Source organism: Zingiber officinale, chromosome 5A, assembly GCF_018446385.1.
Source record: "Zingiber officinale cultivar Zhangliang chromosome 5A, Zo_v1.1, whole genome shotgun sequence".
NCBI lineage: Eukaryota > Viridiplantae > Streptophyta > Magnoliopsida > Zingiberales > Zingiberaceae > Zingiber > Zingiber officinale.
The window spans coordinates 93543545-93565610 of NC_055994.1; the positions used below are offsets into that span (position 1 = coordinate 93543545).

The following is a 22066-nucleotide window of genomic DNA, read 5'->3' on the forward strand; positions in this document are numbered from 1 at the left end:
ATTTACTTCTAAATTTTTTCAAAATTTTATCTATAGTTTTCAAATTATTTTTTTTCAAATTTTTCCTTAGTAATTTTTCAATATAATTTCTCAAAACTTTCCCTATACTATTGTTTTTCATAATTTCTTCCTAACAATTATTTTTCAATCTTTTATCTTTTCTAAACTTTTTTATTTACTTTATAATTTTCAATAAAAAAAACTTTTAAATTTTAACCTTGTTAAAATTTTTCAAAATTTACACTTTCCTAAACATTGCATATTTTTAACTACTTTTTTAAAGGTTTACTTTACGATTTTTTTTTCAAGTCTTACCTTTACTTAATCTTTTCAAATACTCACAATTGTTCTTTATTTTGAAAATTTTACTTTGCTAAAATTTCAAATGTATTTAAAATATTTTTTTCTCTTATTTTTTTGCCTTTATAAATTTTTAAAATCAAGCTTTACTTATGTGTGATTGTTTTCCCTATTTTTGATGTGTGTCGAAGGAGGAGAGATAGGATGTAATCTTCTGTCCCCAAATTTCTCTGTCCCCGTGTTCCCTTGCCGATCGGACGGACCAGATTACATCTTAAGGCATCATGACATCTTTAAGATGTGTGCAATATCCTCGTGATGTGCAATGCATCCTTGATATGTAATCTGGTCCGTCCGATCGGCAAGGGGACACGGGGACAGAGAAATTTGGGGACAGAGGATTTGATCTCGGAGAAATAGTGAATTCAGGGGAAGATGTTTAACTCAGAGGGAGAGTTAAAGTGTTTGATTATTTATTTTTGCATATTTTAACTTAACTTTGAACCTTAGTTGCCAAACATCAAAAAAGGGGAGATTGTTGGTGCAAGTTGCACCAGAATCAAACCTAAGTTTTGATGTTGTCAAAGGTTCAAATTAAGTCTTGTTGTGATCTAACAAGTTGACTAAGTGTACAAATTGTTTACTCAACCGAGAAAGACCTAGTTGGAGGCTAGGCAGGAAAAGTCTTAGCAGATCGTGGAACCTAGGTGGAAAGACCAAGTGGGTCGAGAGGACCCGACACTCGACAGTGAAATAGAGAGGTCTGGAGGACCGAAGATCGAGAGAAAGTCTTGGCGAACCGATTAAGGCTAATGAAATGTCCAAACAGATTTGGAGGATCAAAGTTTGATAGGTAGGTTGAGGTAAACAACTGGAGGAGCAACAGTGAGATCGTGTTCCTGAAGGGAACAACCTAAGGTCGCTGATCCAACTGAGAAAATCGGGAAGGTTTCCAAGTTGAGATCAAGACAGTTGAACCATATATTATTTTTACTCATTCATTTTATACATTACTGTGCTAATATCTATTTTGCATAAATATACTGTTTAACTCTGTTTTACAGGTTCAGCTTGATCGGTCGATCGAACAGGAGGATCAGTCGACCGAACCAGACTAACTCAGAACAGACACAAGTTTAGACTAAACCAGAGTGAAATTCGATCAGAGTTTGATCGGTCGACTGAACCCTAACGATGTTGCACAGATTAGTTCAATCAGAAGCAGAGAAGGAAGCCAAGCTGATTGGTCGACCGAATCAGCAGATCGGTTGACCGAACAATACCTCATCAATGCAGCATTAAGTGAGAATCTCGATGAACAGAGAAACTCTCTGTTCAGTCGATCGAAAAAAGTGATCGGTCGACCGAACACTTTGATGATAGTAAATGTGGAAGATCGAATCAGTGTTAGATCTCAGCGAAGATGGAAGGGAGCTGGTTCAGTTGACACAACCTGGAGATCGGTCGACCGAACATCGACGACTCTTATAAAAGAGAGCTCGAGGTCCAAGGCTAACACACTGATTCTAGTTGATTCGAAGATCATCTTTGTGAAAGCTGCTTGTGTTATTGCTACTACAACTCTCAAGCAACTACATCATTCAACTGTCGACCAAGCTTCAACTTTAATATACTATCGGTATACTTTTATTTTATTGCTTGCATTGTATTTAACTCAAGTAAGATAATAGATTGTTACTATCTTACTCATTTTCTTGTATGCACTGTTTCTTTCCGAGGTTTTCGGAAAGAAGAGTTTTAGTGATTTGTCCATCGGTGCAATCAAGGATTGCAGGCTTTGGAGTAGGAATTGACCTAGTCTCCGAACCAAATAACCGAACATGTTCTCTATTTTTTCGCTGCACGACTTTGTTTTAAATGAGTAAAAGAAAAGTTTTTTAAAAGCGCGATATTCACTTTCCCTTTATCGCACTCGTTCGATCCTACAAAAATTTGATCAAGTTTAAACTCAAAAAAAAATCTAATCAAATTTGAATAATTATTTTAACAGCTTAATTAATTTTCTTAAGCTAGATTTGATTATCTTACCCAACAGACTTGACAACACTAAACTTGGTTAGGCAATTGGTTTGTTTACATCACTACCTTCGACAATTAATAAAAGACCACAAATCAAATTGTCTCATTTGCCCAACACGAAATCCAGCCGCCCAATGAAAAAGTAAGGACATTTTAACGGTTGGATATGACAGGTAAGCAAAACGCATAGGGTATGCATAGGGGTGTAAATGAGCCAAGTCACTTGTGAATTATTCGAAACTCGATTCGATAAAAGTTCGTTTGAGTTCGTTTAATGGGGTTCGTTAAGATAAACAAACCAAGCTCAAGATTCACAATATTCGGCTTGTTCGCTCGTGAACATGTTCGTTAAGCTTATAAATCAACTTTTAAATAAAAAAATAATAATTTTGATATTGAATTTAGAGATTTTATACTCTACTTATGAAAAAATAAATATATTAAATTTATTTATTAGAATAAAATTATAAATTTTAACCGATAATTTTTTTAAAATATATAATTTAATTTTTAATGAATATTTAAATTTATAATTTATATTTATTAAACTCGTTTAGGCTCGATAAAAGCTCGAATAAGCTTGTGACCCATGAATATATTCGTTAATAAAGCTCGAGCTCGACTCGATTATAAACGAGTCAAACTCAAACATCAAAAAATACGGTTTGGCTCGAATCGATTAGACCCCTAGGTATGCGCGTCAACTTTTCTGAAAAAATAGCGGTTCGTCAGTCGTCGGCAGGCAAGTTTCGGATTTCAATGTTCCAGCATCACTTGGGCCGTTATGGCCCGGCCCGTTTTAGTATTATTTTTTATGAAATTTTATTGTCAGGAGTAATTTTAAAAAAGATAAAGTCCGGAGGGCAAGTTAAAAATTTACACCGACACCAACAGCCCAACTGCTCACAGTGCTTATTGCAGTAGTTGGCGTCTCTTATTTAGCATTTACTGACACACTACCGAACGCCTCCTCTATTATACTTCGCCCACCGACTCCAACCGGGATCGCCACAGAGAGATCGAGCGTTCGCTTCCTTCCTTCCATGGCGTCCAAGCTCGTCATCGCCCTCGTCTTCGTCTTCGATCTCATTGCGTTCGCCCTGGCCGTCGCCGCCGAGCAGCGCCGCAGCACGGTGAGTCCTATTTCCTCCCCTATAAAACCAGATCTGGAAGATCTGACTCGGCTCGCCGATCTCTTCTCGCAGGCGAGATTCCAAAGAGACTCGGAGGGCGACTACACTTACTGTGTCTACGATTCCGACATCGCCACCGGCTTCGGCGTCGGCGCCCTCCTCTTCCTCCTCCTTAGCCAGGTCGTCCTCATGGCCGTCAGCAAGTGCTTCTGCTGCGGCCGTGGAATCAGCCCCAGCGGCTCCCGCGCCTGCGCCCTCCTCTTCTTCCTCCTCTCCTGGTACGCACTCGATCCCTAGATGGGCTAGATCTCCCCCTTCCGCCATTTCCGATAAGCGCGTAACCCGATTTTTACGATTCTGATTTTCCTCCCCAGGCTGACATTCCTGATCGCGGAGGCGTGCCTGCTCGCCGGGTCGGTGCGGAACGCGCAGCACACCCGCTACCGGAACATGTTCTTCGACGGGAATCCCTCGTGCGAGACGCTGCGGAAGGGGGTCTTCGCCGCGGGCGCTGCCTTCGTCTTCTTCACCGCCATCCTGTCCGAGTTCTTCTACATCACCTTCAGCAGGGCAACACGCGACGCCGGCCCGCCGCCCTACGGCGGACCAGCCGTCGGCATGGGCACCTACAAGTAGATCTCACTTCTCATCCTCAATCACTGCCAAACAAAAAACTTCGATCGTTCCCTTTTTGTATCCCTATTGGTTGTTTGTTCATCCATCACTGGTAGCCATAGTTATTATTTGGATGATCTGAACCTGATTAATTGATCTTATGTATGATATGCTTGGTTTACTGCTGTCCCTGGATCTGGACAAAAAGGCGGAGAAACTGCGTGCAGATCAAGCAAGATCGCACGTGACCACAGATATTTTCCACGCGAAATTAGAATTTATATTTCTTTAGATCAATTTTGACCAACAGTAAAACATATTAATTTTTTTTTAAAAAAAATACAGTTCAAATTCCGCCCCACTTTGATAATGCCCACCGTCGGTTACCCCAATTCGATTCGGTCGCCGATTCTTCGTCCTGGCTTCTAATTTAGGGATCGGAGTTGGGGGGAACCGATGCGGAATTAGGGATTCTAGGGCTCGTTTTGGCCTCCTGGCTGTTTGCTCTGCAGGCTTGGGTTGACATGAGCTCGATCTTTCCGAGATCTCTCTCCGAGAAGGCGCTGAGCAATGAAGAAGGCGGCGAGGCGGGCGGAAGCACGCGCCTCTACTTGAACGTCTACGATCTGACGCCAGCGAACAACTACCTCTACTGGTTCGGGATCGGCGTCTTCCATTCTGGGATCGAAGGTGCGTTATGGTTCATTCTACTTACCAAATCTCCAACGATTTCCATCTGGAAATTCGATTTTTCTCTGCTTCATTTCGCTTCTTCGAAATTTCCGATAGGATTTATGGTTTAGCAGATCGTTCTTGGACAATGAATTCTGGCAACTTTACTAAACTAATCCGAATGCAGTTTTCTATTGATAGTTTTTTTTTTCCGATTACAAGAAACCTTTTGATAGTGAAGATTACTGATTGCCAAGTTCTTTTCTCAGCACTAGGGAAGTTCTACTTGCCCGTTTATTTTTGCTCACTCAAGTTCTCTGTATGATGCTTTTACTGACATTTAATTTACTACAAATGATCCCGCCCAGATTCCGGATCAACTTTGTCGACAGGAAGTTGAATTCTGTTGTAGATTCAGTGTTGCTCATAGATAAATTTATCATTAATAATAAGAGGCTGATAGCTTTAGCTTGTTTTGTTTGGTCGAGATTCCATTTCACAAGCCACAAAACAACTTTAGTTCCCTATATTTCAGAATTCATACCTTATGCTTATCATGCTGCAGCTTTTTGTTGGGTCAAGGCTCTCTTTCGATTGCATTTCGATTCTATGCCTTGTGTGACATACCAAATTTGTGCTTGCAGTTCATGGAATGGAGTATAGTTTTGGAGCACACGATTATTCGACTAGTGGAGTGTTTGAGGTGGAACCGAAAAGTTGTCCTGGGTTTATCTTCAGACGCTCTGTGTGGCTAGGCACTACAACTATGTCTCGTGGAGAAGTCCGCATATTGATTGAAGAACTTGCTGGGAGATATCATGGCGACGCCTATCATTTGATCATCAAGAATTGCAACCATTTCACCGATGAAGTTTGCACGCGTCTGACCGGGAAGCCTATACCTGGATGGGTGAATAGACTTGCGCGAGTGGGTAAGCACATGTTGGGTAAGGTTTTTTCGGATCTAAAAATTTGTAGTATCTACTCATTCAGAGCTTGCAATGTTTCAGGATCACATTGCAGTTGTATTCTCCCAGAAAACATGATGACTGTTGGACCTTCTCAGTCCGTTTATCTTGGTGAGTGTGTCGATACTTGCAGATTTCTGTAGTTTGTTTTTGGTGCTCTTGCAAATGCAGTTGCTAGAACCACCAAGATCTTGAGACCAGTCTCATAACAATGGTGGCACTGGTCCATTTAGAGTCTGCTATCTGAATGCCACCATTCAGGTATCCCACATTGCACAACCTAAAACCTAGGGGAGTTCCTGTTTCTTGTCAAACTCATCTTTTATCATCTTCTTCTTTCACTTGTAGGGTAGCTAGTTGAATTTGTTGATTTTACTTTGTCCAATATTAAGTAGCAGGAACTTCTACCAACTTGCATGAGTGCCCTTGACTCTTTTCGAGTAGTGCTATTTGACTTATTATGTAGAGCATAGTGTCAGCTCTAAAAGCGATCAAAACATCAATTTCCTAGAGCAGTCGAGTCTCATTCTTGTTTGATGAAATTGTTATACTGCTTCTGTAATGTTCTGACAAGCAAATCATATACAACAACCAAGTCTGTAATGATATGAGGCAATTGTTCAAATGGATAGTTGAATATGATGGAGTTAGAACTGATTCTTGAATTTGATTTCTGAGAAACCAACTACATGAACTACAACCTCTTAAGCTTTCCTATGAAATGCCCGCCTCTAAACAAATATATTTCAGAAGATGGGTCAGAATCATGCAGCTCGAGTGATGAAGAAGATGCAGATCAGCACCTTCTAAGCAAACCAGCTGGTGAAACTGTGCATTCAAATGATGATTCGTCCGGGATCGCTAGAGGTGTCGTGTGATTTTTCTCTTGGCCTGTTGCCTTCTTATTCTGATTTAACCACCTAACTTGGCATGTAAAAATATCACTCCGAGCGATCTGTTAGGATTTGGCGTATACCGTGTGATTGGTTGTGTTTTTCTAGTGTAAACATCGAAATTTGTAGCTGGTTTCTAAATAGAAGTTTGATGATAGTTCATCTGCTGTTTGCCAACTATATACGAAAGGTAAATGCAATTATTTTTATTCAAGTGGATCGACTAATTTGTTTTCGTGTGGAGGAGTGTTGTTTATAAACACTTTGATCGAAATTAGATTTTCATTTTCAAGTCATATTTGTAGTATTACTTGAGATGAAGTGCATAATTTCATACGGGAGTGTAAAAATCTATTGAGCTTTCCAATTAAAATAAATTAAATTATTACACTAATTAATAAAATTTATATCGTTATTTGTTTCTAGCATGTCATGAATTGATCAAATTCATAAGATATAATATTTACATATCACATATTACAATATAAATGCTCATTGTATTTTTCATACATTCAAATTTAAATAAATTTATTCATGCCATAGAGTTTTATTATTGATCAATCTTTTGTTTATTTTATATCAAACAAACACTTTCAAGTTAACTTTTCTATCTTAAACATCTATTCATCGAGTTAAAAGGGAATGATTCAGAAATTTATGAGCCTCAAGTTTGCAGCAAAGTAGAAACACTCACCTTCACAAGTTTCCTTTATATGCACAGAATTAGGTTCTTCCACTAAGCACAAAATAGATAGGCGGCCATCAAGATAGTTTGTGTGTTGGAGCTCCCCTCAAGTAAATACAACATTTAGAATTAGATTCGCGGCAGCATATAGCAACAATTACTCAGCATCTTTGTGCCTCGACCAGGCACTAGTGCCACTAGTGCTTGCAAAATGGAGTCAAGCTATGATCTTACCCTGGCTAGCCGTTCCCGTATCTCGTCCAGGTCTTCATTATCTGCACCTTCAGCGACGGCTTCTTGCTGTAATAGACACCGTGAAAGATCAGGAATGGCAAATAGTATTTAAGAAATTACTTCAGTGATTTGTACCGCTTGAATCTTGATGCTGGTTGATGGTTGTTTTATCTTCTGCTTGCTAGTAGCATCTGGTAACTCTGATATGGTTTCACCGGCTATTGCAGCGAGCACTTTGTCCACTTCCTCTTCTATTTCTTCCTCAATGTCTTCAGAGTCTAAAGCTGTATCGACAGCATCATTCACCATTTCTTCCATCACTCCAGCCTAAATACCAAAAGGATGCAAAGTGGATCATTCATTGCACTGGTAAACTGGTTTGCTGATGAAAGGGAGTTCATAATCTTTAGATAGGTTGAGCTACTATTAATTTGAGTTTAACATTTTGAGCTTGTGATTGATTTTGACGAGTTAATAGATAAGTTTTCTAATTTGAATGAATCGGAAAATATAGTAATTGGTGTCAGAGTGTATCTAATTGCCGATCAAGAACGATTGATTCTAAACTATGATTTGAAATTTGAATCATGGTGACGACATTAAGGGTGGAGATTGTGATAGTTTAGCCCCATGTCCTATTGCGACTAATAATAGGGATATATAAGGCAGGGGTTGGTTCTGATAAGTTAATGATTAAATGCTTGTTAACTCATAAACGAAAAGAATTCTCATGTTCTAATAAAAACTCATGCTTGCTTGGATGAAAGAATTATTTCAGGAAGAATAACAAAAACATTAATCGATGAGCAATACCTTTGTCATTTCTTTACTAAACTCTTGCATGGTAGCAGCAACTTCAGGAGCTTTCATTAGATTATTGACGAGCTTCATAACCTCAGCACTTTTGGACAGATGACCCACAGTTCTGGCCGTTGCTGAAAATAAAAATCAGCATTCATCTGATTAGCCATCATTAACCGTAAAGTAGAAGATACATAAGGAAAGAAAATAATACTTTCTCCAACAAATATGTTGAGCAGGCATCCTTGAAAATTTCAAAAAGAAAAATTAACAGACTACTTTCATTGGGAAAAGTTGGAAAACTCACTAGCAGGGATAGTGTACTAACCTTGAAGGCGGCATAATAAAGTTACACAAAAAGTACAAAAAAAAAAACATGTGATACTAGCAGGTTATAAAAAAGAATTCAAAATTACATATAACATCCAATCCTCCTAAAAAGCAAGAAAAGTATCATCTAAAAAAGACTGATCGAAAACAATAAGGTTTCAGACAACACAGTATCTGGAAATGTTTGGCAAAATATTGCTATGAGGGCAACCAACAAGTCAGAATAAATAGGGAAGAAAAGGTTGAGAAGATCATGTAGTTGTAAATTAGTTTAACACTCATACAACTAGGACGAATAATTTTGAAGTCCAAACTTTCTATCCATATGCTCCAAGGCATGTAGAAAAATGAAATTATTCTAATATATTGAAAAACAATAAAATGAATTCTTATCTATGTTAATAGAAGAAATGGTATAATAGTTTGTGTATATTATATTTCAAACTTACCCATAGCATTATATATAGTATACTAAAAAAGATGTTATTTTTGCACTCAACCATTATCCCAGAAGTTTGGATATCAGAATACCGGTAGTTAAAAACTAAACTCGATATTAATATCATTCATCTTTATCAATATTTTATACGAGGAATGCCACGGTTTTGTGGCTACAGAATAAGATAAAGCAGCAACAGGTTAAATGCAGATAATCTGACTCATTCACAGATGTGTCAAGAGGTTAATGTTATCCATAGTCCATAGTCCATACCAACTAATTCACCAAGATGCATCGAAACAGAATTTAGTTGTGCCTTGTTCTCATAAAGACGGTTGACAGCTCTTCTTGATCTGACAATTTCCTTAGCAAGAGACTACATACACATGAAGGAACAGCGATGAGTGTTTTAATAATTAGCTCCTAAAAATCCAAAGTAACTCCATAACGAAGTCAGCAAGTCGAAACATAGACATGGTTTAACTGAGATTTAATAATTTCATCTAGATTTATCATAAGAAGAATTAGTAAACAGATTGTAAACAAGACATTGGAAATTCAAATTAAAACCAAAATATTGATGTACAAGCTAACAATTAATTATACATTAAGAATTCTGCACAGGCAATGACATAAAAAGTGTTAGAAACTACGAATGCTGAAAATTTAAAAGCTTCGCATATTTGCCAGATTTTGCAAAATAAATAGCTAGATCTATCTAACTTAACATGTATCCTGAGGACGGGTATCCTATAGCAGTTTCATGCACAAGGCTACATAGAATTAGAAGCTGAATTCAAACACCAACTCAGAAATGTTATCATATCTGTTAGGATGATTCTGCTCCCTGATTCTTCTTCTCTCATTTAATGTTAATTTCCTTTTTCGCACACAAAGACCAGACAATCTGCTGATACGTGCATGGTTATTATCCAGCAAACAACTCCTCAAAAGGATCCGAAAAGACTATAACAAAAGAATGAAGATCGGAGTTGACCTAACCTTCGCTGAGGCCATGTCGTTCCTTTTTGCGGCTTCTTTGATCGCTTTCTGCACGTTCTTCTCCTCCCTCTGTACATCTGCAACACCAACCAACCAAATCTCAGCGCCAACCAGAAAGATCAGGTCAGGAAGCATGCACACCTCGAATCTGGCGCTCGATGTTGCGACCCTCCTGGCGGAGGCGGCGCTGCCATTCCCGGAGCTGCTGTTGAGGATTGGGCTTAGGTCGCAGCAGATTCTTCACCGACTCCATCTCCGCACAGTCCGAAGATCCTCCTCGGTTTCGATCGGACGACCACCTCTATGCCCTCGATAATTCCTGGCGCACACATGCGTTCCAGAAATTGCTAATTTATTTTTATAAAGAACTTTCTTTTTACCCCCAAAGACTTCCTAGCTTTCGAATAACCTCCTCGAACATTTTGAGAATTCATTCTATCTCCCATCTTCATAAATTAAAGTTGGCGACGAGTTATTAAAATATTTTGATGAATTTAATAATTTTACCTCTTGTTTTTTTACGAGGCCAATTGCTTAGTCCATAATTGTGGATTAAAGATGAATCACGTATAATCAAAGATCGCCCCTATACGGGACCTGACAACCTGACCGCTTACCTACCACCTATTGTCTCTAGACGACCTTCGACTATCTGTCCCGACTTAAATTATAACCTAATGAAACAATAAAATCAAGAAGAGATCAAAACTAACTACAGCCAATTCAAAACCACAATTACAAGTAGTCCACCCTCGACCCATATTTTTTTAGACCAAAAGATCTGATCTCTTTTTTTTTCCATGAGTCAATTAGGAAAATAAATATTTAACTTAAACAATTGATTTTATTAATTTTTGAAATATTAATGAATGAGAATAATTTATCAGAGTGGAATGCTCATGGAATCTCTAAACAGCGAGGCCACATTTTAGAACATAAACAATGTGATACGCTCTCAAAAAAAATGTCACATTCGGAACAAACGAAACTACAAGACCATCGGTCGATGACCTCGAGCAAGAGTACAACCGCACAAAAGGTTAAGTGTTGTCACAAGTCATTGCCTTAAGACATTAACATTTCGGTAAATTTACAGCTAAGTTTACGAGTAATCGAGCGCATTGAGCTAGGTGTGCCTTTAACAAAGTGAAGCAACTAAGTGGAGCAGCAGTTAAACACTTGTAGTCTATTGTCACTTATGCAACCTAGTAAGCCATCGCCATCAGGTCGTCGATCATACCTCACATCGAGAATAGGATGCGGATGAGGCTTCAGTTCGATGCGACTGTTGAAGAACGGCAGCTGCCAAATGTGCACTCCGTTGGTCGTTTCATCCCCACAAGTGAATAATAAGTCGCCCCTCGTGGAGCAGATTGCAGACTTGGGCATTCGAATATTGCTGACAGCACTAGTACCGATCTGGCGAGTCTCAAAATCTAAGTCGTTGATCCCCTCGATGAGAACATGAGAACCTACCTTTCCGGATGGAGGAACAAGAACAGGAGAAGATGAAAGTTGAGAAGGCGTGATATCATCGAGCAGTCCAAATTTTGGTCGAAAGGTAGCTACTGCAGTATCGGATGAACCGCAACAGGCAAGCGAGATGCAAACACCTCGATTTTGCATTTCTGGTATCAAAAATGGTCTGCAATAAAGGGGAAGATATGTCATCAATCAAGAAATAATTTGATATCGCTATGACAAAATACCAGCAACCTTGTCAATCTATCATGAAATATTTCTGTATTTATGAATATGATGATTAAAATCCAACTGAAATGAGGAACAAAATAAAGCTCACACCGAGAATGAATGTAAAGCGCGGCCCTTATGTTTTAGTCAATAATGAGAATGAATGTGCAAACAAATTTGAATATAATTCCTTGGACAAGGGTTTCAGGAAACATGTTTAGTGAAAGTTTGGAAATTTAGAGCTGATATACACCACGAGAATTAGTCCCATAAACCATGTTCGAACACATTAAGACGAATCACGCTCGAGATTAAATTGTAACAAACTGAAAAGAACCATAAATTCTACAAAGTAATGATGTCCCAGCCATACCTTCGACAGTTAAAGCCGACTTCCCAGACACAAGGACCTGAAGAAGAAGCACTGAAAACCCTCCCGCTACCATCATTTAGCACAACGGAATCAACAGAATGGACTGGGTGGCTAGTTAAGCCCTCTATTAATTGCATGGGTTCTGAGGTCTGGCGGATATCAAAGACCAAGAGCATGCCATTCTGTGACTATGACGGAAAATTGTGTTACGAAACCTTCTCTGCATGAATACAAATGATTTAACACTAGCTAGCAATTGCATTCGTAAAGAGCAGATAAGCAGACCTGCAATCCAGCATACACACTATGTGAATTGCTTTTATCTCCACAGCATGACCAAGCAGGAGCCTGCAAATATTATACTTGCTCAAGAGACTAAGAGGAAGCTTTTTACATCCAGATATGAGAAACAATTGAAAACTAGTCAACTTTTGGTTGAAGTTTGACAAAATATTTCCAATCTGTCAGGGAAAGCTTTTCTCATCCAGATATGAGAAACAATTAAAAACTTGTCGACTTTTGGTTGAAGTTTGATTGACAAAATATTTCCAATCTTTCAGGGAACTATAGGATTGCCATGTTCCGCAGCCTTGGTGAGGAAGCTTGGTGCACAGTGCACGAAGCTTCCGCAGCCTTACCATTGCAAGAGACTGGTTCCACGACTCGAACTCGTGACCACCAAAGTCAAAATTGTCTAATATACAAATAGTAAAAGAAAATCAAACTAGACCTAGGTTTCCTAGCACGTATTTAAAAAAAATAAAAGCCAATTTGCTTAGTGGAAGGGAAAAAAACTAGTGCAGACTCGAAATTTGGCAACATGTAAAATATAACACAATACATCCAGCAAGCATTGTATGTCAAGAGAACTAAACCAAATAAACAGAAATGAAATTTTTTAATAGTACCACTGAGATCAAAGAATTACCGGTAAGTCATACTTAAGTGCAAGGTTGTTACTCGCCATACTGAATACAAAGTGATTAGTTAGGTCAAACAAGGACATTTACTGAGTTTTGCAAGATGATATTTGTCCAAAAGAAAACACACTAACCTGTAAAGTAATAATTTCTTGCCCAATGATGCAAGAAGTGCAAGTCCATTTGGAAGGATACGAAGATCCTTAATAGCGCTAGTGTTGGGAGGAAGCTCTATTTTACTTGCATGTTGACTTAGCAAGCTAATCTGCACAGAATAAAATAGAACATTACACGAGTATCAAATGACCCTGGCCAAAATAAAGGAACTAACAATTTTTTTAAGATTCAACATGAGTGCTCTGAGAGTGAAGATTTACCTTGTTAAGGACATGCTCTCGTTCAATTCCAGGGGACTTTCCTGAGACGATTACAATGTGACTGGATCCATCTATTCCCATTACCCGTGCTTCATGTAGCTCCAGCTCATTCTGTAAATATGCAGGTAAAAGAAATATAGATCCATCCTTGATTTTTTTTATTTTGAAATAATTGGAATTGACACCAAATTACAAAGATAATACACTCATGTTGGAAAAGCAGCTTATCACAAACAAGAGAAATTTGGTATACACATTAAGTCAATTATATTTCACATAATAAAAGTCATATGCATCCACATCCTATTTAGCTATGGATCCATGTAGGAGCTGTGGGTACAAATTACAGAAATATTTCTAGGTGCAAATAATGGGGAAAAAATCATAATCAAATAAGTCAAGACAAATTTAGACAGGCTTTGGTTCCAACTCTGCAGAATATCCTATTCATAAAATAGGCAAGAAAATATCTAACATAACCCTTAAGGTATAACATGAGATCCACTATCCAGAGACTACGGAATGCACACAATTCATATACACAACTGGGATTCATACATCTTGAAGAGTTAAATGAAATTTTTATAACGCCAAAATTTCAGAACTATAAACATAAGAACATGTTATACATATATCAAGTGCAAAAATGATACAATGAAAACAAAAGCTTAAAAATAAAGAAAATATTTTCTAAGAAAACAATTTATGTGAAACGATAGACCATAAATTCAACACTTTTGAATTTTCTACTAATATGACTATTTAACATTGGAAAGTTTTTCTCATCCAAAACCAGTATGCATTTATGCTTCACAACTAGCAAAAAAAAAAAAAATTAAATGCATGTAAATGACTAAAATACACTTAATATTTAGTCTATAAATATCCCCCAACCACCACCTAATCCTGAATTCTAACACAATTAGAAAAGGAAAAAAGAAAATAAAACTGGTTAAAATTTCCTTACAATAGTACCCACCCACCATCATACTTCATTCAAACCCAATCTTAGTCAGACAAGCTCTCATTCTCTCCATACACTCTTACTGATTAACTTTCTCTAATCCCTCGTCTCTTCTAATTTTTATACTTTGAAATTTTCCTTTTAAAAAATCTAGTACAATTTAAAATTTTAATAGACAAAACTAAAACTTTTCATTAATGTAATTATTATTATTTTTACTTTCTAGATTTAAAATAAAAAATCAAATGAACTAGGCATGATCTAATTCCCTCGGGTGCATGCTTGGACTAGGCCTAAGTTTAGCAGCTTTTGGACTAGCATGTCATGATCTAATTAAGACTCGGAGGGCACAACCTTGCCCAGTTAAACTTGGATCATGCTCAACTCACGAGTCATGCAGAACCCAGATATATAGCCCCTTGACACAATATTCAAAACCAATAAAAAAAGATGATACAAATACAATTATGATATCTTTTAATTGGCAAAGACTACATAACTTTATTCTCATAACTATAATATTCATATTCCCTTTTTTTTATGTTGTCAACAATTAACCAAGATGGTTCTAGAAACAATTTGACACTGTTTGGTTGGTGAAATTTTTATATTTTCAACTTACAATTTTTAGAAAATAAAAGAAAGTCATTGAAAGTTTGAAAGAATAAAATTATTGCATCATTCACCTCTAATAAATTTAAACGTGCCAAAAAAATCAATGTTGAATATCCCAACAACAACAACAATAACCAAGTCTTATCCCACTAATTGGGGTCGGTTATATAAATCCTTCTATGTCTTGGGATCTATTCCCTACTATATCATCATCGATACTTAAATAAAATTTATCTTATTTTATTGTTGTTAACCAAGTCTTTTTTTGGTCATTCTCTTCCTCGTTTGATGTGCATATTTGTTATAGTTTCACATCACCTAACTGGAACATTTATTGGTCGTTTAGGTACATGGTCGTACCATCTTAAACGCGTCTCTCGCAGTTTTCTTTCAATAGATGCAACTCTGATTTTTTTTTTCTCTAATGCTCTCATTTCTTTATTCTGTCCATGCTCGTATATCCACATATCTACCTTAATATTTTTATCTTGCAACTCTCATCTTCTGCTCATGTGCTCCAACCATAGCCTAACATTCAGCGTCATATAACATAAGAGACCTATCCGCCGTTTTGTAAAACTTCTTTTTAAGTTTTAACAGTTACATAAAACACTCAACGCTCTCCTCTATTTCAACCGCACTACTTGTATTATATGTTAGACATCTCTTTCAATCCCTCCATCGATCCTAAATACTTAAAACTCTCAGATCCAAATAGCTCTGAGTTTTAGTTTCTAAAAACCAAAAAATAAAAACATAAAAGTTTTTCCTTAACAAATAAAGCCTTGATTTTCACTATATCCTTCTCAAGTTGCAATGATATTTATCATATGAGGAGTCAAAATAAATATTTAAATGATTTATGCACAACAATTAGGTGATGTATACCTTATATACATTTGTATTGTACAGGAACTCCTTCATTTAATTTTGCAATTAGTAATTACCACATAAACAACTAACGAAAACAAGAAAAGCCAAATGAAATATTGATACAAATACAAATTATATCCCCTTTGATGGAATAATATAAAACAAATTTACAAAACACATACATTGTCACACATCAGATAGAATATTCCTAAACTCCAATCAACAAAATTAGAATAAAAAAGGGCAGTCCGGTGCACGAAGCTCCCGCCATACGGGGTCCCGGGGAAGGATCCATTGTATGTATCCTTACCCTGCTTTTTGCAAGAGGTTGTTTCCAGGATTCGAACCCATGACCTTTTGGTCACAGGGCAACAACTTTACCGTTGCGCCAAGGCTCCCCTTCTTGCAAAATTAGAATAATGCATCAAATTTAGATAGAGAACCTGCAAGGTGAAGCAGCAGCGTGGAAGCACATTATCAAATTGAGACACAAAGCTTTTGCCTGCCAATATGCCAGAAAAAGATGTCATGAGAAAACACTATGATAAAATTAACTTGGAAAAATAGGTGCTTTTTGAAATACTATAATTCAACAACATATATATGATATCAAGGGTTACCATAAAATGACTGAGATGCCGAAGTCCTTGCTTTATCAAAGAATTCAAACTGTCCCCTCGAACCTGATAACGTGTGTTCTACACAAGCCATTTTCTACACAGAATTCAGGACAAACTTAGTAGATTCTGCTAATAACAATGTCTTAAATATCAGACAACATGATGCAATAAAAATTCCATTTACCATCGAGTTCATTTTAGTAATAGGGGCATTGTAGGGTAGCTTCTTGCATAGTGTTTGAAAGCACATAATGTTGGGGTTATAGTTAATTCTAACTCATGGAACTTCTCCATCATTCCTCCCTCTAGCATCAGTTTTGTACCAGAAGAAACAGATATTTCCCTCTCTCTTCCTCCTCGTATTCTTCCTCTCCTCTTCCTCCTTCCCAATTTCATTGCTCCCTGTTCGGCCTGCTCTCACTACCCTTATGCACTCTTCTCCTTCTCTCCCCTTCTCACTCTCTTTATGCTCTATCTCCTCTCCTCTCCTTCCCTTTTCCTTCTTTCTCCTGCCAGTGTCTCCTCTTCTCTCTACCACCTTCAGTTCCCCCTTTCCCTTTATCTTCTTCTCTTTCTTCTTTTGGCCAGGAACGATCCAATTCAAATGTTCAAACCAAGTCCAGATGCTGCCCCTTTCAGAGATCCTCAAACACTGTCTTTAGGAAGAATTCTCTTTGACATCTCCACTTGAACTTCCATCTCCAATTCCAGAGGGGCACCTTCTCCAACAATTGTTGGTCTATCCCAAACACCAGCTGAAAGTACCCATACTCACCTCTGTCATTGCCAACACCTGTGCTGCCATTTCACACAATAATTTTGTTACTTGTCGTGGCAATAACACTTTTTCTTCATTATTAAACCTGAAGACATCAGCCAAGTTGTAAACTCAACCCATGACTCATCAAACCTTATATCCCTTACATTAGCAAAACCAAATCTGTCCTCCACTCCCACGATGCTGGGACACCTTTCTTTTCCACCGGCCAACAGACAACGAAACATCCAATCATGAACCTGCAAACAGAAGTAGTTGCCTCTGTTTAGGAGCTATCTGTATATGCATAATGCACAAAGGTCTATTTTCATGGTCTGAAACAAGACTTAAAATCTCATTCCAAGCCAGGGTTATAGTCTTTGACTGGAACAAGATGTGCCGACCAGCATGGCTGATGTCGGTGATTGTGCCAAGCACAAAGTGTATGTGGAGGAGGAGAAAATCCAACACATAGGAGGAGAACTAAATGGAAGAGGATTGTGGGTGACAGAGGAGAAACAAACCCAATGTGGAGGAGGAGAACTAGGCAGAAGAGGGTTATGTACCTACTTGGAGTGTCATCAAATGATCGGAAGCCTTGCCTTGCCTCGCGTTGATGTGGCACTTTCACCTTGTAGGAACTAGGCAGAGGAGGAGTTGGGCCATCATTGCATACCCTAAAAAGCCTCAAGGAAGTCTTGCATGAGGCTTGAGTGGTTGCTGTTTGGGGGAGTCAGGCATAAAGCTTCTTGCAACGAAGGAACAATTTGAGCTTCTCGTGACAAGATGATGGATGAGATTTTGATTTGGAGCTCCTTATGACAAATGGTTTGTAGTTTCTCATGGAAGAAGGTCACAATGCAACATGTACCGGAGGTCTCAAAGCTTCTCATGTGTAGATTAGTTATTATAACAATATGTTACACTTGTGCCAATTGACACAAAGTGAAATTTAAAACCTGGTCTAAAATACCATGCTAGGCCAATCAATAGGGTTGTAAGACTTTTTCCCCACTGACTGACCAACGTTCACATGTGGAACGGACGGAAACACGAAATACATCTAGCTCCAAATTTAAGTCTCCTTCCTCCTCGTTAAGCCTCTAGCTCTATGTTCTGCCTCATTTTCTTCCTCTAGCTCAGTAAAGACATGAAGTGGAACAAAGAAAGTGGAGATGTGGCTACATTCTTCCTCCTGGTAAGAAAGTTCCTCTCATTCCCTCAGCCATTTCATTTTCCTCCTCAATGTTCTTCCTCTAGGTAAGTCGCCTAGTAATCGTTTATTACTAAAAGAGGCATTTGATATTGCATAAGCTGCCATTTATGATTACAAAAGTTCTTGATATAGGTACTAAGCAAGTAATTTTAACATTGACATTTATAAATAAAAATAAAAATAAAAATAATAAAATCTGATGTACATGGTTAATTTAAAAAAAGGAATATAATCTCTTACATTTATTAAGAAACATTCCATATCTTTTGCACGCTTCTGATAACAAAACACATGAACAAGTTAAAAAGGAAAAGTAAGACTAACGCTCAACAAATTTGCAGGAAAACTTATAACAAAATAGCCAATGACATGACATTTTGCTGGTCATGTTACTACAATTTCTTAGGATGACTCTCCAATGATGAAAAATGATAAGAAGATGCTACATGCAACTAACTGCATGATGAAATCACCTTTTGCTTATTAATCTCCTCGAGCAATACATTTCTCTGCACAAACAATAAAAAACATAAAAAATAATAAGAAAATACACTGGGTAAATTCTTTCAAATTACATATATGATAATTCTTCACATTCTCAAATATCCTAATGTTCATTCAAAATATCCCTCAGAAAATATATTATAAAGAGAAGCACATGCATCCATGTGAATGCAAGATTCCTAAGGGTCAGTCAAATCAGATACATGCAAGTCAAACAATGTACTTCAGCATATATTGATTTAATTCAATTAGTTGACCCAGACTAAGTTAAACTAATGGGTTTATGCTAAAGCAACAATAATACACCCATGACTAAAAGTAATTTGCCTATTCCAGCAAAAAAAAAATGCAACATAAGGCCCTAATGATAATCATCATTGTTATAAAATGCATCCACATAAAATGTTTAACGTGGCTTCATAGGCTTATGGAGTGAGGAGCTTTATAGCATATGACACATAAAGGATTTAATATGTTAACAAAATTCCTAGCCAGCATTGACTTAGACTTTAACAAACTGGGAATTTTATTAACATGTAAATACTTTTTATGGTCAAATGCTAAAAGCTCCTCACTCATTGGAACAATGCAGTTACTTTATTCATTCCTATTGGCATCCAAAGGTTTCATTCCTAAGGAAAGAGCTATAGATCAAGTTAATAACGTTAAATAGTGCATAAGCAACTGGATTTTTCTTTGTAGGAACATTTGCATACACATGTTCTAGATAAATTGATACTCGAATTGTCTACCAATTATATAATGGCTTGTACTAATCACAAGGTATAATAGTTTTGCAATGTTCATTTTACCCAATGAAAATGGTTTGTTGAGTTCACATGCAAGATACATGATTGATGTTTTTATATAAAAACTAAAAAAGAGAATGTTGAGCAGTTTATAAAACACACTGGATAAGACAAGGAAAAACAAAAAGGTTACGATATCAATATCCAATGGTTACAAATAAAAAAAAAGGAGCAAAAAATACATAGAATACAGCACATAGAGAACAATGAGTCCTCTAATCTTACCTCTATTTTAAGAGACATGTTTTCCTTCTTTAAACATTGCACTTCCTGAAGATGACCAAATTATTCAGCATTTAGACAGCATGAATAAATAGATCCTGTAGTGTAGAAAGAGATGCAACCTTTTCTAGATCAGCATTAGGTACAGCAATCACTGGTGCATAAAGATTAACAATTTCTTTTCGCCTAAACTTCTTACTACATTGTGGACACTGCCAAATTGTGCCAATAAGAATTAACAAACAGATAAGTTATAAAAATTAAAAAAAAAATGCATAATTTAATTGGAAATCGGATTCTAGTTCCAGAAGTCAGAGAAGTACCTTTCCAACATTCTTTCCACATTGTTTTAGCCATCGCTCAAGGCAGGATCTACCATAAACATGCCCACAGGGTACACAGCTGTAATTGCAACAACAGACAAAAACAGAAAAGTAAAAGTAATTCTTAAGCTACAAAATTTTGGAAAAAAAATCACATATATTTCAGCCAGAGCCACAAAGTTGTTGCCTGAAAATTATGATTAAATTTAATACTACCCAGTACAGCCAAAAAAGCAATTTAGTAATATATCATCATCTCCAAACAAAATGATTTAAGATGAAAGATATGCATTCTAATTCAATGAATTTAACGTGTTGATCATTTAGAGTATTATAGCAAGACAGACTAAAGTGCAAATCTTGATCTTTTAGTAATCATATATACAAGTCTAGGTTAAAAATTGTAACATATAAATGTTACTACAACACTAATGCTCATGAACAGTCACAAAATATTGACATGCAGTTGAGTTTTAGACACCAGTAGCTCTCTGTGAAACATGTACTTCAAATTGTTAAACATATTAAAAACAATAGCTCAAGAAACCCCCATTACTTGAGTTTCATGCAATCTGATTTCTTACTAGATAGGGCGTCAGTTACCCCTAGACCACTGTTCCTCACCAGCACAAACTACCTTGCATCACAAACTTTCTACCACCACCATTAATTCCCTCACAATCATCGTGTTGCCACTGCTGGACCACTTACATTGTGCATGGTCTTAACTCGAATTTGAGACACTAACATGCAAAGTAGCAAACTAGGTGGAAGATGGTTCTTACAGACAACCCCAAGCGCACACAATTTTTTGGCCAACATGCTAATCAGCAATGTAACAGAAAAGGAATTGAAATGAGAATATATCAACAACAACAACAACAACAAATGAAACAAACTCAAATTTTTTCCTTACCAAACACGGTGAAGTCCCTCGCCTTTCCACGGCTCGAAGCAAACGGGACAATTTGGGGACGAGGAAGCGTCCAACTCGACGGTCTCCGTCTTGCCCAAACTCTCGCCTTCCGCCCCACCCCGTTCGTTCCCCTCCTCCGCTCCTTCTTCCTCTGCTGGCTCCTCTCTCCCGCTCTGCCCGTCGGCATCGTCCTCTCCGTCGGATTCTCCCAGCGAAATCACCTCACGCTCACCGTCATGCATCCTCTCTCGCGCATCCTCCGTAACCTCCGAGAAGGCGCGACTATCAACCTCCTGTCGCGCCACTCGATCTTCCACCCCCGAGTCGTGGAGCAACGGTTCGTCCTCTCCCAGATCGATATTCCGCGCAATGGAGGATTCCCCCGCCGCCTCCTCCACCTCCATCTGATGCTACGTCAACTGCTCCCCTTCGAAGCTTCAATGATGCAGATCCGACGCCATGAACCATGGATCATTAAGTGAAACACACCGCAGCAGCCGAGTAGGGTTTAGCCGTGTAGGGTTTTCTAGCGGGATTTGTGCCGGCAACTGTGCAAGAGATCCCCACAGGTCACGTGAGTCACTGCGTTCGCAAGGCTAACGTTTGTAGTCAAGCCGCTTTTTCACCATAGCTTAACTGAGTTGACATAAGTTTATATTCGCCTATTAGACCTGCGAAATATTGTACATGTAGTCCTTATTGAATATTTACATGTAATCTCTATCCATAAAAATCTTTATTTTTACTCCCCAGTTAAACATCTTTATCTAATT

At 37.7% G+C, this 22066-nt stretch overlaps 4 protein-coding genes across 7 annotated transcripts; 2 read left to right on the forward strand and 2 right to left on the reverse strand.

The window, feature by feature from the left end:
- The first annotated feature begins 3271 nt into the window (after positions 1–3271).
- On the forward strand, positions 3272–4273 carry LOC121981018. The gene is made up of 3 exons (XM_042533335.1): positions 3272–3473; positions 3546–3751; positions 3848–4273. The coding sequence occupies exons 1-3, from the start codon at positions 3384–3386 to the stop codon at positions 4107–4109; spliced, it is 558 nt and encodes a 185-aa protein (XP_042389269.1). The 5' UTR covers positions 3272–3383; the 3' UTR covers positions 4110–4273.
- Positions 4274–4427: 154 nt separating this feature from the next.
- On the forward strand, positions 4428–6798 carry LOC121981017 (deSI-like protein At4g17486). 2 transcript variants are annotated; one of them, XM_042533332.1, is made up of 4 exons: positions 4428–4778; positions 5405–5692; positions 5771–5839; positions 6479–6798. In XM_042533332.1, the coding sequence occupies exons 1-4, from the start codon at positions 4613–4615 to the stop codon at positions 6604–6606; spliced, it is 651 nt and encodes a 216-aa protein (XP_042389266.1). In that variant the 5' UTR covers positions 4428–4612; the 3' UTR covers positions 6607–6798. The 2 variants fall into 2 exon arrangements, with proteins under 2 accessions (XP_042389266.1, XP_042389267.1); XM_042533333.1 differs by having other exon boundaries at positions 6482–6798.
- A 429-nt stretch (positions 6799–7227) lies between these two features.
- On the reverse strand, positions 7228–10464 carry LOC121981019 (vacuolar protein sorting-associated protein 24 homolog 1-like). The gene is made up of 6 exons (XM_042533336.1): positions 10254–10464; positions 10113–10189; positions 9384–9486; positions 8354–8475; positions 7676–7867; positions 7228–7606 (listed from the first exon to the last, which is right to left on the reverse strand). Exons 1-6 carry the CDS (start codon positions 10363–10365, stop codon positions 7529–7531), a joined length of 684 nt encoding a protein of 227 aa, XP_042389270.1. The 5' UTR covers positions 10366–10464; the 3' UTR covers positions 7228–7528.
- Positions 10465–11060: 596 nt separating this feature from the next.
- On the reverse strand, positions 11061–21841 carry LOC121981020 (E3 ubiquitin-protein ligase RFWD3-like). Of its 3 annotated transcripts, none has more exons than XM_042533337.1 (14): positions 21294–21840; positions 20378–20456; positions 20177–20266; positions 20058–20102; positions 18993–19028; positions 18760–18795; positions 16547–16640; positions 16370–16428; positions 13475–13585; positions 13232–13362; positions 13106–13145; positions 12463–12525; positions 12178–12365; positions 11061–11757 (listed from the first exon to the last, which is right to left on the reverse strand). In XM_042533337.1, exons 1-14 carry the CDS (start codon positions 21695–21697, stop codon positions 11268–11270), a joined length of 1866 nt encoding a protein of 621 aa, XP_042389271.1. In that variant the 5' UTR covers positions 21698–21840; the 3' UTR covers positions 11061–11267. The 3 variants fall into 3 exon arrangements, with proteins under 3 accessions (XP_042389271.1, XP_042389272.1, XP_042389273.1); XM_042533338.1 differs by having other exon boundaries at positions 12178–12359; positions 21294–21838; XM_042533339.1 differs by lacking the exon at positions 18760–18795 and having other exon boundaries at positions 21294–21841.
- Between the last annotated feature and the right edge of the window lie 225 nt (positions 21842–22066).